At 46.0% G+C, this 16,564-nt stretch overlaps 2 protein-coding genes across 7 annotated transcripts in view; one reads left to right on the forward strand and one right to left on the reverse strand.

Moving 5' to 3' along the window:
• MYH11 (myosin heavy chain 11) overlaps positions 1-6,732 on the forward strand; it is a 116,804-nt gene extending 110,072 nt beyond the window's left edge. For 2 of the 4 annotated variants that reach the window (XM_070412921.1, XM_070412922.1), the window contains 2 exons: positions 2,909-2,947; positions 6,019-6,105. In XM_070412921.1, the coding sequence (XP_070269022.1) occupies positions 2,909-2,939 (31 nt within the window). In that variant the 3' untranslated portion in view covers positions 2,940-2,947; positions 6,019-6,105. Of the gene's footprint in view, positions 1-2,908; positions 2,948-6,018 lie in introns of all 4 variants that reach the window. The other 2 variants (XM_070412919.1, XM_070412920.1) reach the window with 1 other exon arrangement.
• An 808-nt stretch (positions 6,733-7,540) lies between these two features.
• NDE1 (nudE neurodevelopment protein 1) overlaps positions 7,541-16,564 on the reverse strand; it is a 36,028-nt gene continuing 27,004 nt past the window's right edge. The window contains exons 5-9 of one of the 3 annotated variants that reach the window (XM_070412926.1): positions 13,965-14,101; positions 12,585-12,764; positions 11,110-11,201; positions 10,024-10,175; positions 7,541-8,485 (exon numbers count right to left, since the gene is read on the reverse strand). In XM_070412926.1, the coding sequence (XP_070269027.1) occupies positions 8,446-8,485; positions 10,024-10,175; positions 11,110-11,201; positions 12,585-12,764; positions 13,965-14,101 (601 nt within the window). In that variant the 3' untranslated portion in view covers positions 7,541-8,445. The other 2 variants (XM_070412925.1, XM_070412927.1) reach the window with 2 other exon arrangements.

The following is a 16,564-nucleotide window of genomic DNA, read 5'->3' on the forward strand; positions in this document are numbered from 1 at the left end:
TTAAGTGAAAAATAGAAACTATCATAGAAAGTAAACAAGCTCCCACTGCCCCATCAGTCGACCTCTCTACATCTCATTTCTTCAACTTTTTGCACCATTTCTGGGCTGAACTGTCCAGCACCCACTAAGGCCAATCCCTCTGTTGGACTCCCCTCTTGTTTACTTGAGGATGTTACTCCAGAAAATCTTACCTTCTTCCTCTGCCATGTTTCCCCTCTCGCGGAGTCATTGCATCAGCAGAAAAACCCTCTTAGCCTCACGCTTCTATTTTTTAAAAAAAAATATTTTTATTGATTTCAGAGGAAGGAAGAGGGAGAATCACTGATTGGCTGCCTCCTGCATGCCCCCCACTGGGGATTGAGCCCACAACCCGGGCATGTGCCCTTGACTGGAATCGAACTCAGGACCCTTCAGTCTGCAGGCCGATGCTTTATCCATTGAGCCAAACTGGCTATGGCTCGCTCCTCCTACTCTTGACCACACACAGACTCTAATCCCGTGGTCAGTCCTTGGTCCCGACCTGACTCAGCAGCACCATCCCATCACTCCTCCTCCCCCCTGTACTTTCTTCACTGGGCTTCCAACACCAGCCTCACCTGCTTTCTGGCCGTGGGCCTGCCCCAGGGCGCCATCTTGGTTCTCTATTCATATCCACCTCTGTCACTCCTCCCTTGATGATCTCAGCCAGCCCTGTGCCTTTAGAATTCCATCTCCTAACTCCCTAGGTTCTTCCTGGAACTCCAGACCCTGCTTGACATTCCCACTCAATATCTCATGGGCCGCTCACACCTTACATGCCCCAACCTAAGCCTCAATTGAACCTCTTCACCCCAAACCAGCTCCTCCCCCAGTCCTCCCCAGCTCAACAAGTGGGATGATAAAGTTTCCACCAATTAACCCAGACCACAGACCTTGTGTTCTTTACTTTCCTCTCTCCCCCATACCCTGCATCCAATCTGTCAGAAAATCTGGTCAACTCCCTTAAAAATATCATATACCCAGAAACCAACCACTTCTTGCCACCCTCCTCCCATCTCAACAACTTTCGCAGCTTCCTCAGGCCTCCCTGCTTCCATGCTCTCCCCCTTACAGTCTGTTCGCAACACAGCAGCTGAAGTATCCTGTTTGAATGGAACCAATGGTTGGTTCCACTAGGTCCTTCACGATCTCTGTCCACTGCCTCCTAAATGACTCCCTGACCTCCCCACACAGTGCCTCGGGGCCCTGGCTGACCCCTCTGCCTGGAATGCTCTTCCCCCAGCTCTCTGCACAGTTGACTCCCTCTTCCTTTCCTTCAGAGGTTTACTTATCTCTCTTACTCTCTAAAATTTCCAACCTCACTCCCTACAGTTCTCCTCTCTTACCTCCCTGTCACCATGGAACCTGCTGTTTACTGTACTTACCTCATTCATGATCTGTCTCACTCTCACCTGCAAGCCTGTGAGCACAGAGGTTGTGTCTGGTGACTCATCCTCAGTGTCTGGGGCAGAGCTGGGCGCAGAGTAAATCTTCCATCACTGGGTCAGAGATGTTTCTCTAACCTGTCGTTCTCAACCACCTTTGCCTCTCACTACCTGCACTACTGTTTACTTGATATTTTCTTTCACATTAACTGTGTTAATCATACACTACCACCCCTCTATTGTTAAACCAGCATCACCAGGTAACGATGACATTAAATACAGTGAAAACAATAGTGAGTTCTAGCTATTGTGGCCACAAATTGATGACTATGACCTTAAGGACTACTTCTCAGTTAAAAAGCAAGTGACAACCACATTAGCACCAAATAGACTTTTTCTACCCAATGGCATGCCCAGGAGCCCTTGGCATGTAGCCTAGAGACTTTGAGAGCCACTACATGAGATGAAGGGAAAGCCCAAACCCCTTTCAGAAGAGGGAAGAGAACAGCTGGTTCAGAGTACCGGATTCAGGAATGAGGCCCCAGTCCCAGCATAATGAGGGGCCTGTTGGAATAGAAACCAGGCCTAACCTCTCAGGTCCAGCAGGGGGGCAACCCCCAGGGTTGACTGTCAGTGGGAGAGCTGCTCTCACCACAAAGACTCCCAGACACTCCTCAGTGCCTGGGAAGTAGTCAGCCACTCCTGCTCTCTCACCCCTTTGCTGTCACTACTCCCTTTTCTTGGGACACTCCGAACATCCCTTGTGGGTTCTACCCCAGACAACTAACCCTTCTTAGACCACCCAGGCCTGTATGAAAGAAACCATTATTTTACAGTCCTAACATGAACATGCACATAATGTAAGCTGAAGACGGGTCAGAACTTTTCTGCCTTCTGAGTCTTCTAGATGTACTAAACCTAAAATCAAGCACAGGTCTTCCTCAAAATAGAGCTTTGAGTGGGGTTGGGAGCCTAGCCAACTCCTCAGAGGAACTGCAAACAAGTTTCATAGTTTTACCAGCCAGATAAGTCTCGACACAAGCCCTCTTGGGCCTGTCTAGCGTCCCCATCATGTGCCACATTGCCAGTCATCTGCAGAAGGTGTCCACCTCTATCTGCTTGCTGCAGGCATAAAAGGCAATGAAGACCAAGTAATAACAGTGAGACCTCGCAGCAGGTGCTTAGTCTGGGACTGTTTGCAGGTGGAACTTTGAACTAGCTTACTCACATGGCTTTACCTTCCTGAACAGGTCTACATGATGGGAGGAAGCCACCTGTGTTCCTAAAAGAAGCTCACAAGGACAGAAATTTGCATTCTGATTTTAAAGAAGTAGCTTGTCCTTTTGTGTAACAGCCAGGGTTTAGATGCTTTGTTGGCAGATTGACTTAAAAGTGCCTGTAATTATTTCATTAAAGCAAACGCCTCCATGATTGAAAGGTACTTAAATGGGCTCCCTCCCGTTTGCCTAATGATAACCACCAAGGACTCTCTCTCTCTGTTTCAGAGGCCCCCTCCCCCAGGAAACTGCGCAGTGACTCACCAGGTATCATGCCTTCAGCTTTGCTGCGGCTCGTGTGTTCACTCAGTTTCCATTTCCTTTCTGCCCATCGCGCCCTCCCTGCCCCTTTTTTTTTGGCCCTTGCAAATTTCTCTGAGATTCCTGCAAAATCTGAAGGCTTGGACATCTTAGTTCAAAACTGTCCTTCATCACAACCAAGATCAACGCAAGATGACCTCATGCCTTGACCCATTCTTCTTCCCTGCTTCCGCTTTGGCATGACACGGCACCGAATGTGTCCCTGTAACCACTCGGTGACAAGAGCTTAGAGGCTGTGTCACTTAGATTGTTCTTACCTGCGTGAGAGGGCCTCTCTTACCCTGTTAGGGACACTCGCCCTCCCTCGTCCGGCTAACACTGCACGGAGCAGGTATGACAACGCCACGATGTGGGTACACTCCTGGAGAATGGCTTCAGTCTAGTTCACTAGTCAGAATTAACAAAGCATAGGTTCACGGAAGCACAGCCCAGAATTCTGCCCCCTCACCCACCCCCGGGTGGGGTTTCACAAACTGGTCCACAAGGAAAGTGAGCTCGCCATGATGCCTTCCAAGTGCTGGGGCTTCAGCAAGGCCTGGCTCCTAGCTGCATTTTCAGCGTGTGAGGGCGACATGAGCGCGGGGCTGCAGCAAGGCCTGGCTCCGAGCTGCATTTTCAGCATGCGAGGGTGACGTGAGCCACCACAGAGCTGGCAGAATCCTGGCAGAGCCTCTTCCAGTCTCACTGCACGTACTCACTCACGGATGGGGGCACGGGTACCCAAGACTCTAGGAAGCGTCTGGGGCCCTTCACAAGGCAGAGTTAAGAGGTCTGGACGTCTCTGGGGAGGTCTAACAACCTTTTCATACGTAAGGTAGGCTCCTGGGGCCTGGTTTTCCTCTCATCCTCCTGAGAGGCCGAGCAAGCCCTGGCTGTGTCTGTCTTCCCTTTTCAAGAATCTCAGCTTTGCTGTCACTACTCAAATACTTAAAGCTGGATGAGGTCTTGGCAGGAGCTTTTAGCCTCAGCTTCCGAGCTCTCCTGCCAGCTCATAGGGAACATAGGATTAGATGAACTCTAGGGTCACCTGCAGCAGGGGACCCACAGATAATGGGGGCCCCAGTCGTGAAGCAGCAGGTGCTTACACCCTCATGTTGGTCCCTGCTGGGCCAGCAGCGCCTTGAGTAAGTTCTCTGAGCCCACAAATAGAACCCACATTCTCCAGGACCAGACCCTTTCAGAAAACCTTTACAGGGGTCCCTTACTTCCTGCGACAGTTACAGCCAGTGTCAACCTTTGCCTAGGATTTTAAATCAGTCCCTTCAAGGCAGACACACCTGAACCAGACAAAACAGGCTCACAGGGCTGAAGCCTCGACAGGGGACTTAGTGACCCAGGGAGTTTCCTCCTTAGACCAAGGAGCACGCCTATCAGTTAGCAAATACAGACTCTTCCAGGAGGCAGGGTGCCTGGAAGAACAGGAGGCACTGATTCTGGCCCCAGGCCACCCACCAAGTTTCAAACCGGGTGGAAGTAGGAGAGAGCCTGGACTGCTGCTCCCCCAGGGCTCCGAGACCCTGCCCTCTGGTCCAAATTCCTAGAAAAAGACTTTTAAGGTTGCCACTCGAGAGAGATGGGAGTGGGGGGCCTAGAAGTTGGCCTGAGTCTAGCTGGGAGTGGCTACAACTTTAAGTATTTATTCCTGATCGCCGTACCTTGGGGGTGCCATCCCCTGCACCTGGTGGGTCTCTCCCACCCTCAGACCCCAATCCTGCTGGGATTCCCCCCCTCAGCGATCAGGATCCTGTGGGCCTTGCTTATGCCTCCAATCTGATCTGTCTGTGTTGTTCTTAACTCAAGTATCAATAACTGGGATGGGCTCACCTTCGTGGCTTTTCTGTCCAGGCTTTGCGTGGTCAAGCGGGTCGTTTTTCTTACAAAGTCTGCTTTCTTCTTAGACATCCTAGAATGATTTAAGACCTGACCTCTGAATCAGGTCAAAACAGGGCCAGGTGGCCAGAGCCCCGCACAATTATTGGTTGTGGCCACTGAAAAGGAGGCAAACATTCCTTCTAAACCATGATGGTTAAGTGCAGGTGGAGCCAACTTTTCCTCCTCCTGCCAGCCCGCCCTCCTATGCAAAGCCTCACTTCAGGTGACTGGGGTCACCTGAGGGTAACGCAAGTGGTCACTCAGGGCATCAGGTAGGACAGAGGAGACGGGCACGGTAAGGACAGAAAGGGGTGCCCTACCAGCTAGAGCTAAAATACACCTTAGAAAAATAAGTGGAACCTGTTAATCCAACACATACTCATTGAGCACCTATTATAAGCCAAGAATGGTGGCTGCCATGATGAGTAAAAACACAGATGAGACCCCCACCCTGGGGAAACTCAGCCCAAGAATTCTGTTCCACCAAAGCTGGGCGCCGAGTTGCCTGTAAGCAGAGCAACTGCACAGTGACCGCCTTCCCTCTCAGGCTGCCCTTAACACAGCGGTTCTCAACCTGTGGGTCGCGACCCCTTTGGGGGTTGAACGACCCTTTCACAGGGGTCGCCTAAGACCATCGGAAAACACATATATAATTACATATTGTTTTTGTGATTAATCACTATGTGTTAATTATGTTCAATTTGTAACAATGTAATTGGGGGTCACCACAACATGAGGAATTGTATTAAAGGGTCACGGCATTAGGAAGGTTGAGAACCACTGCCTTAACATCATTTCCACCTTCTTCCAGTTGAAAACCTAAAACCCTTCCCTTGTCCCCGGCTCTGAAGGCAAGGTGCAGGATGAGAACATTTCTCCTTCATACCTACTCCACAGGGTATGAATAAACCCATGCGGACATGGTCACCACAGACCAGGACCCTGGAGTCCGTGAATGAGCCAGACATAGAACCTACTTTCCCCGACTCCAGCTGATCAAATGTAACCAAACTTTGGAACTGGTCAAGATTTGTTGACTTCAACCTCAACATTTGTGTCTCATTTGAGTTTTTTTTCCCCCTTTCTAAAAGTCTCTTACGACAATTTCTGTACTAAAGAAACGTGTGTTTTCTTCAAACCCACAGGCGAGGAAACGAGACCTCTTTTGTTCCCTCTAGAAGGTCTGGAGGACGTCGAGTTATTGAAAACGCGGATGGTTCAGATGAGGAAATGGATGCTCGTGATGCAGACTTCAACGGAACCAAAGCCAGTGAATAGACAAACTTGCTGAAAACAAAAACAACACCCAGTGGACTCTGCTTAGCATTGTCCAAATCCATTTTCAAATTCCAAACCTCACAAACACCCCTCACAATGAACATAACACCTCCCTGTGCTCAGGGCATCAATTTAAGTTTTGAATCGTGTACCAAATGAGGAAAACCAACAGGAGACACAGACACACCCACTCTCCCTCTATCAAGGAACTGTGCAGAGGTTTTGAGTTTTTAGATAAATAGATCCACAGTAACTTAATCACTGGCAACTTAGTTTACATAAAATGGGGAGAAAGTCACCAAAATGGGTGCCACTGCCCCTCCCACTCCCAAGTCATTCCCTGCCCTGTGTACCCTTCCAACATCGTGAGTAGGACCTGGTTTGAAAATTCTCCCCCGTCCTGGTTACCACACCTCAGATGCACACAGTTCACCGAGACCAAGTGCCTTCCGTAGTCACCTGAATTAAAAAGGAGACGCTGCTCGACTGGACAAGAGCAGGAATGTGACACTGTTTTATATGCACCCCGACTGTATTTAAGGACACCCTCACAAATAAATAAAAGGATTAAATCACTGGAACATAGTCGGTGTTCATTTTCTACAGAGCGAAAGAATGGGGTGTGGGGGGGGGGGTGCACGACCCTAAGACGTGAAGGTTACTTCTTAAATGGAAAAACTGAGGCCTAGGGAGGTGAAATAAATTGCCCAAGTTCCCACCTGGCAAAAGAGCAGCTGCAAAGTGAGTCTGTGCAAGGGGTTTCTCCAGCCAGGAGGTGGGCAGCTCGAGCTCAGAGAGGAACATGATCAGGAAGAACATCTTTATCCATCAAAACCAGTACGTCTGTGATGTGAAGAACACAAACTTTCCTTGAATTTTTAAAGTTAAAACACAAGACTTCGCACAGCAGGGGTTGACAAACTCTGTAAAGGCCAGAGGGTAAATATTTTAGTTTACATATGGTCTCTGTCACAGATTCATTTTTTTTCTAAAACAACCCTTTAAAAACATCAAAACCATTCTTAGCGTGAGGACCATGGAAGGCCAGGCCACGGGCCTTTCCTTCCTCAGCCAGAGGCTCCAGACAGAGATTCCTTGCAAAGGTTCCTTCCACACAAAGGAGTCCATGCACCAACACCGGGGACTCAGACAGATTTGAGAAGAGAGCAAATACGGAAACGGGAGTGACCAAATGTGAATAGACCCTGAAAACTACACAAACGTATCCTGAGTGCAGTTTGAAGAAGTTGATTCGGAGGAAAATGTTTAAAAAGTGGTTTTTTTCATATTTAGTTACTTGGTTAGGAAGCAAGCTTTTCACCACCATATGAGCAAACACAGAAGCACACACGAAGCAGCATTTACTGACCACCGCACACTAGTTGAAAATTAGTTTCTCTTGATTTTATTGTTCTTTTAAAAAAATAAAAGTACATCTTTTCCCATTACAGGTTAGAATGTTTCTAGGATAATGAACCAGGCACTGAAGTTTAATTCCCTGTTGAATTTCAGTAGCACTTGGAAAGTTCTATTTTCAAAGCAAGGATAGTTTTGCTGTTCTTTTGGAAAAATAACTTAGTTACAAAAGGTTGTTGAACTACACACATGCTCCTGAATTCATGTCTTCTTTTTACATGTGATGGAGAGCGTGAGACAGGCATTCCCAGCAAGCAGAGATAAGCACGTGCCCCGTCCACGTTGAAAATCCTGTGTGCGTTTCTTCTTTGACAAGAAGCGTCGTCAACAACAATCCTGGTGGCTTAACCTTATTTGAAGGTTACCCTGATTATTTCATTATGGCCATCAATGAAATTCTATTCTTAAAGGCTCTATTTCCACGGCCGCTCCACCCGCATGACTTTGCGGGTCCTGAAGCAGAGGTCACCCCCATGCCAGGGGTGGGGCACAGGACAAGTAACGGTCAGGACACATGTAAACAGGAAAGGTTTTCCACTGACCTGGTCCACGCAAAATATACTCTGAAACTCAGGCACACCTCTAAAAGCAGTCAATGAGCCACCTTAAAAAGTGTGGGAGGTACACTACACAGTTTTAGTCAGCACGTGCCTAGTCTACTCTCTGCTCTTAGAGGTGATCTCAGTGTGCCGATCCTTGCTGTCCATGCAGGGTTGAGAGACTTTGTTCTCGAAGACAGCTCCAGGTGAATGGGACTGGGGAGCCCGAGGTGGGCTCAGATCCCCTTGTAAGGCATCTCCCTCCGGACGTTAAAAACACTCAGGACCAATCAGGACTTGGGTCAGCTCACAATGATGGGGAAGCCTCAGCACTCACACTCAGAGCCCTTTCCAGCAGGTCCAGTTTGTCCCTGTCCATCTGCAACACACCAACATGGAGGCTGGGACTGAGACCGCATTCCACAGGGTCAACCACCAGGGCCACGGACAATGGCCTCAGTCATTGGCTAGTGTGACTGCTTGCCCATATTTCTCAAACTACCTTAAAAAACAAACAAACAAAAAAAAAACACCTAGTGTGAAGAGGGGACGAAAGGTAACAACTCCCGCACAGACACCAGTGGCTTTGCTTCTGTGGAGTTCCTAAAGCAACAGCTTGACTACACCCTGGGCTGACGGCAGCGACGGTGAGGACAGATTTGAAGGCGGCTTCCCAAACTCCAGGCGTTTTCCCGACCTTCAGACAGAGCAAACCAAATTAAGCAGACATTACAGCTGTTACGACTGACTAGCATCGGGGCCCACAGTTACAAGAATGAATATCAAGAGTCAGGAGCAGGGTCACTGCGTCTCAATTTTCTCTCCTGTGAAATGAAGAAAAGGACACTGGCTGTCTAGCGCTCACATTTCCAAAGCCACACCAGAAGCCCAGGTGCAGAAGACCCTCTTTAAAGGTCTGGAAGTTAAGTGCGTTCCCATGGAAAACAATTCTTCGTTTCCTGTCACCTGTCTGCCGGGGACCCACCGAATTGTGGCTTGGGGTCCAGTAAGATGGTGGCACATCTTAGAAAGTTACTGATGCTGGAAGCTTACTGATTTTCTTCAGGCAGGAAAGTACATGAAGCCATTGAAGGTCAGATTTGTTTTCCAATCCAGTGACTGGCTTCAGGATTCTAGTCTGGCTAGAATTTATTGCCAGTTTCCAGAAGGTTCTAAAGTTTGTTTTGTTTTTTAATTTTTTATTTAAATCCTCTTCTGGAGGAATCAGAGCAGTATTAGAAGTTCAAGTCCCAGACAAGTGATTTATACAGGACATCCTCACAGCGTGACCAGGAGCTGGGACTGCAGAATCTGATAAAACACAAGCCTCTCCTTGGCCATTTGCCCAAACAGAAGACACCTCCTAACTCTGTCTCTAGGGACAGGGTAGAGTTCATTGACATAAACCTGCAACTTTTAAAAAATAGCTTTCGGGCCCAACTTGTGTGGCCCAGTGGTTGAGCATCAATCAATGAACCAGGAAGTAATGGTTCAATTCCAGTCAGGGCCCATGCCCGGGGCTGTGGGCTCAATCCCCAATAGGGGTTGTGCAGGGGGTAGCCGATCGATGATTCTCTCATCATTGATGTTTCTATCTCTCTTACTCTCTGAAATAAATAAATATATACATATATGTGTGTGTGTGTGCGTATGCATTATATATATCTATAATAAAAGCATAATATAATAAAAAAAGTGTAATATACTAATTAGACTGGATGTCCTTCCAAAGCCAGGGCTGCGAGGGAAGCCCGGGTCCCAGATGCCAGACGGAGAAGCCGGAACGGCAGCCGGAAGGTCTACTCTTGCACAAATTTCGTGCATCGGGCCTCTAATTATATATATGTATTTTTTTTTTAAATGGCTTTTGGTCAGAGCTAGAGGATCCCACCTCGAGTGACAGCAAAAAATACTGACCCTTTATCACCCAGAGGCACGCTGGTGCTGCTTGGCCGCCTGTCACCACCATCTCTGTTCTTGATGGCCCGCCCTGAGGTGGGGCCACCTGTCCGGTTTGGGGACTGCTCATACACGAAGTTCCGGCAGGATGCGAGTTTGGACTCTAGTGCCTGGAGAGAAATAGGCTTTCATCTCTCAAGTTAAAGACAAGAACTTGTATCTCTCACTGGAGTCTAAAGCAATGTGTTGTGCACTGGAATTCCCAAGTGGGGCCCAAAGGAATCCAATGCACAGCCAACTTAGACCTGCAGGCCTAAGATATTTAGCTGCTTCCTGGAAATCACTAACTACCGATTATCCAACCCTGCCTATGGGAAATATGAAGGTTTGAAGAAGGACTTTGCTTTGCTGTAAACAGACCCCACAAAAACCAAAAGGGCACTGAGACCCGCCCACCCCCCCCCCCCCCAAGCTTCTCTACACACTAACTGTGCAAAATATTCAGAGAACTGTTCATATAACAGAAAATCAGATGATCCAAAGCCCAAAGTAAAAACATAAGAAAGGAGTTGCAGCTCTGAATACATAAATCCTGGTTGATGACAGACTGACAGGAGTTAAATTATGTGGCCTGCTGAGCATCATTTTAAAAAATAAAGTGAAAACTACAACGAATACATATATTATTTCTTAAGCACAAAAGAATCCTTCCCTGTCATTATTATAAAACCTATTAAGTTCCCTGCCCTAGCCTTTCAAGATTTTCTCTTAACTCCCTGAGAAACAAAGGGAAGGCAATTTTCAAATGTTTCTGTTTTTTCAAATTAAGAAAAAGAATCATACACACCATTTGAACTTCCCAAATTCCAAGGAAAAAACGGTACAGGGAAATAAACATCTATCCAGGGATCAAAGAGATGACTTAGAGTCAGGGCCCACAGAAGCGTCCATGATTCTAAAGGTTGTGACAGACCCCGAGCTACACCTAGAACTCATGAACTCTCTGTTAAAGGGGAAAGGAAGTGGTAAGGTCATCCCTAGCCAACTTCCTGAAGGACAGGCAAGAAGCCACAGCAAACCCAGGGAGGCGCCAGTCGGTCTTACCCCTACTTTCCGCAGCAGGTCTCCCACGATGTTGAGGGCTGATATCCGGGCCGCAGGAGTGAGGGGGGTCCCACCTGTGGAGTCATCTAGACCTGGGTGTGCAAAAGGAAGTACAGGTAACACCAACCCACAGTCTTAAGTCTGTGCACTGACATCACTAAATGCAAAACCCCAGGGGCAGGCGGGGGAGGCTACTCTTGCCTTGGATTCTGGATGCTTCCTTGTTTTTTCATTCAATAGTTAGTTAACTGTCTCACACAGTGAGAGCCTATTTGATGACCAACCTGTATTAAATATTTATCTTTACATGTTACTCTTCTACAACTAAATCAACACAGCACTGAAGTCCTAGGATTTCCACATAGCAATTTAACACCAAGAGCCTCTGAGCCAACCACACTTGTAAGGGTCCTACTCTGCAGAGCTGCCCTCCTCAAAGCAGACCAGGCACCAGCAGCACAGAATCCCTTGGGCACTTGCTAGAAACGCATCTCAGGCCCCAGCCAGACCTACTGAATCCGAGGTGCATTTAACAAGATGCCCAGCCAACACATGTGCCTGCCAAAGTGTGGAAAACACTGTTCTAGACTGGGAGTCTGAAATCTCACCAGTCTCTTCACCCCCAGGGACGAGCTAAGGGATAAAGCGGTATATAGCAGTGGAAGCTCAGAAGCCAGCCTGCCTAGGCTTGAATCCCAACTCTGCCATTCACCAGCTGGGTGGCAAGCCCCTCAACTCAGGCCTCCGTCTCCTCAGCCATCAAACAAGGGTAGCACTTTCATTATTTGCACTTTGGGCCTGTGGTGAGAATTCAGTGAGGTTACATGTGTCTGTCTGTCTGTCTGTATGTATGTGTATACACACACACGCACATATACCTATATGTATACATATATACATGTATATGTATGCATATGCATATACATATATGCAAAGCACTTTAAGCAGGGTGACTGGCACATACTGAGCACTCAATAATTTTATATTATTATTATTGGCTATTAAGTACCCCTTTAGAATCTCACAGTTAATCAGCAGAGAGACTGGGGCGAAAACTCAAATTCCTCATTTCTACAACACAGCACAGGTCACAGTGGCTCCATTTCTAATTGGATATATTGCTGGACCCACAAAACACTTTTTGTTTGGTTACCAAAATTTTACATCTGGAAGAGTTCATAGTCAACAACAGGATTCTGGCTTCTGGTGAAGAAGGGAAATGCCTACTAATGCTGGGCCTAAATCTCCTGTGGCAGGAGCAGAGCTCCCTCCAAGTGAGGCTTCCGTTTTCCAGCTCACCACAGACTCCACTGCTCTCTATTGCCTCACACCCAAGAGGCTTTTCTCACGTGCCTCAATGCTGTGCCCTGTGAGCATCCCAGTTTGTTCCCTGCTGTCTAGCCCAGTCCAATTTCTCTCTCACTCAGGAAAGCTTTGTGAAGCAAAGAAAGTCCTCCCGACTCCATTCTTCTTACCACGTCTGAACGTCCCCGGTGTGGTGAAGCTAGAGCTGGGTCCCCGATGTGCCACAGGAGTAGACGGCACTGAGCCAGTGGCCTGCACGGCTATGTCTGTCCTTTCAGCTGCCACCGAGCTGGGCATGGGAGTCCTGGGTTTCTCCTGCTTTTGCTGCACAGCCAATTCCTGCCGCAAATCTGCACGAGGGAAAGAATTCAGATTAAACCTTAGCACTGGGTGATGAGAATGGAGATGTGGAAGGGGGAGGGGGAGGGGTTAGCAGTAGACACTGATCAAGAAAAAGAAACAGGGTGAAAAACTCAAGCTAGAAACCCTGAATGACATGAAACCCACAGGATATTGCCTAGCCGGCTTGTAAAACTACAAGATTTTTCTTTTGAGTAAAAACCAAAAGGTGTAAAAAAAATTAACTATGGCAGTGATACACTAATGCTTTTATTTATTGTTTCAAAAGAATGCCAATGTAGAATTCTAAGTGAAAAAATATGCTTCCCCAACCCATCCCCAAATGCCCCTCCCTCACTCATCAACTCTCATAACATGGAGATCTTTCCAATCCCTTTTCTCTGCATTTTCAAACAAACAATTTATACAGGGTGGGGCAAAGATAGGTTTACCGTTGTTCATACGGAAAATAACACAATAATAGTAATACGAGAATAAACTATGTTTCGCATACTCAGAACGGTACACCTACTTTTGCCTCACCTAGTATGTATGTGTATATCTATTAAGCATCTAATATGAATGATTTTTAGTCAGCATAAATAGAAACATACATCTACTGTCTATGACTTATCTTCCTCCCTTCAGTGGTCTGTCCTAACAATTGTCCTATAATTGCATTTATACTATACCGTTAGTTTAAACATGGGTTAACACTGCACAAAATAAGTCTACATAATTTATTTAACCACTTCCTTACATTTAGGAACAACTACTCTTAAACTTGGCTTTTCTTTTTTGAATATATTTTTATTGATTTCAGAGAGGAAGGGAGAGGAGAGAGATATAGAAACATCAATGATGAGAGAGTATCATTGGTCGGCTGCCTCCTGCATGCCCACCAACAACCTGGGCATGTGCCCTTGACTGGATTCGAACCCAGGACCTTCCAGTCCACAGTCTAATGCTCTATCCACTGAGCCAAACCAGCCAGGGCTGAGCTTTTCTTTTTAATCCCTCTTCTACTGGCCACACTTTATAAACTATAAATGTTATAAACAATTAACTGGAACTTTAAGTGTGGTCCCAGACAGCCTGTGTGCCAAGCAGGGTGCAGATTTCCAGCATGGGTGACACCAGGCAGTGCTCTCAGGTAGGGGGAGGGGACAGTGCTGGTGAGGGCAGGGGAAACAAAGCCCGGGCCTCCTGACCTCTGGCTTCATCCTTCAGTCGCTGAACAGATTCTAGGAGATTCTCCTTCTCATCAAGCTCACTCTCCAAGAAGGCATTTCTCTCAATGGCTTGATTCAAGCGCTGCTCAAAGTCTTCCAGAGACATGATCGTGGCCCTGGGCAAGAAAAAAGCAAAGTTGTCCAAGAGCGCAATCAGCGACATTTATCTGGTGCCTACACCCTGGGAGACGAGCAGGGTCAGGCACATGAGGGCGTAAGTCCCAGCCCTGGCATTTCCTAGATACCACAGACTTGAGCAAGCCAACGCCTTCATCTTCTGGGACCCGGCCCTTCACCTACAGAATGGGAATTGTCTTAGCTCATGAGGTGCACAAAATTGTACTGAGGATTAAATGAGATAACATCCACACAAAACTTAGCAGTGAGCCAAGGCCTTAGGAGGACCAATCAAATGCCAACGGGTCCATCTTCTCTTGAAGACGATCACCGCAAACAGTACTCAGAATATCCGACTAAAATGCATACACCATGTAATCACATGCATTTAAACAGATAAAAGAAACTATCTTTAATTTCTCAGGTACCATAAAACATTTAAAAGTTCAAAATGCCCGGCCCAGCTGCTCTGTTAACCACCACTTCCTGTGGACAGTGTAGACATTCCAATGGAACGCTGTGGGACAGGCACTGAGAAGTGCTGGGTGAAGAAAGTTACCTTTTCTGAGGCACTGGCACAGTTTCCTCGTATGCAAAGCGGGGACAGTGCCTCCACAGGGGTTTGGAGCGGGGACAAGCAGAGTAATACAGGAAGCGTGCAACAGATGTTTCACACATACCATAAGTGCTTAATAAATGTCAGCAATTTTTATTACTGACCCCATGTTTGTCTCCAGAAGACCTTTAACATCCTGTTCATTGTATCTCATGGTGATGAGAAACATCTGTTAGGAGTGGAACCCAGGAGTTAACACCTGTCTCTCCCACGTAAGACTAACTAAGTGTCCTTAGATAACCCAATGTTTCTGGGCCTTCAACAGCAAAGTGGGAATGACACTGATTTATTCAGCATAACCTACTATGTCCAGATTGAGTCATATTAGTACCTACCCTCAAGGTAAATAAGATAAAGTTGCCAAATGGGCCTGAAGGAAAACAACAAAGGGACAATATTTAGGAGTATAACATTGGAATCAGTTAAAATGACCCTCAAGCTGACATGTCAAACAACAACAAAGATAAAAAAACACACGAGAATTTATGATAAAGATGGCATCATAATCATTGATGAAATATGGGTAGTTCAATTCTAGGTTTGAGGCCTATGGATAGCCACCTGGAAAAAATTAATGTTGGATCTATATACCTCATACTGTATCCCCAATACAAATTCCACCTGAATCAGAAATTTAAACTCAGTATTTGGTTAAAATCTACCACTGGCTTCTGGAATGCCAGAGAAGTGAAAACCAACTTCAGAGATAATTCTAGCATGCTTGAACCTGTGTGGGTCAATGATCATTGGTTTATTAGCACAGCACGTAGATTTATTATTACTATGTGAGTATTTATTTTCAACTAAAGGTAAGCATCCCAGTTGCAACCTGAGTGAAAATAGCTTATGTGCCTTAGACATTGAAATTCTGTCAAATGATGCATAAAAGCATATTTATAGGAGTAAAATGCTGCAATGCATAAGGACTGTGAAAACAGTTAATCTGGTGTACAGTTAACTGAGAATTTGAAAACAGTTAAATAGGAAAATACAGTTTTAGTAAATATGAATATTAAGAGATACATCTGTTAGGTAACTGAGAACAAGTCCCTTTGGGGCCAATAAATATTTTTAACGTTTACATATTACCTCATGCCCATCAGAATGGCCACTCCCAAAAAAAACAGAAAATAAAGTGTTGGTGAGGATGCCGAAAAATTGGGATTTTTTGTTCACTGTTCATTAGAATGTAAGAGCAGTCATTATGGAAAATAGTATGGAAGTTCCTTAAAAAATAAAAAATAGAATGATCCAGCCATCATACTTCTGGGTATACATCCAAAAGAATTGAAAGCAGGCTCTCAAAAGAAATATTCATGTTCATATTAGCATTATTCATAATAGCCAGGAGGTGGAAGCAAATTAAGACAAATACATAAAGAAAATGTGATAAATATATGCAATGGAATATTATGCAGCCTTAAAAAGGGAGGAAATCCTGTCACATGCCACAATATAGATCAGTGATGGCGAACCTCTGACACGCGAACTCATTTTTTCCGGTTGATTTTTCTTTGTTAAATGGCATTTAAATATATAAAATAAATATCAAAAATATAAATCTTTTGTTTTACTATGGTTGCAAATATCAAAAAATTTCTATATGTGACACGGCACCAGGGTTAAGTTAGGGTTTTTCAAAATGCTGACATGCCGAGCTCAAAAGGTTCGCCATCACTGATATAGATGAACCTCAAGGACATTATGCTAAGGGACCAACGCAGTCACAAAAGGACATTTACTGTATGGTTCCATTCATATGGAATATCTAAGGTGGTCAAAAATCATAGAAACTGAAAGTAGAAAGGTAATTACGAAGGGCGGGAGGGTAAAAGGGGGAATTAAT

This window comes from Myotis yumanensis, unplaced genomic scaffold, assembly GCF_028538775.1.
Source record: "Myotis yumanensis isolate MYYU_CA2020_CCGP unplaced genomic scaffold, mMyoYum1.0.hap1 SCAF_4, whole genome shotgun sequence".
NCBI lineage: Eukaryota > Metazoa > Chordata > Mammalia > Chiroptera > Vespertilionidae > Myotis > Myotis yumanensis.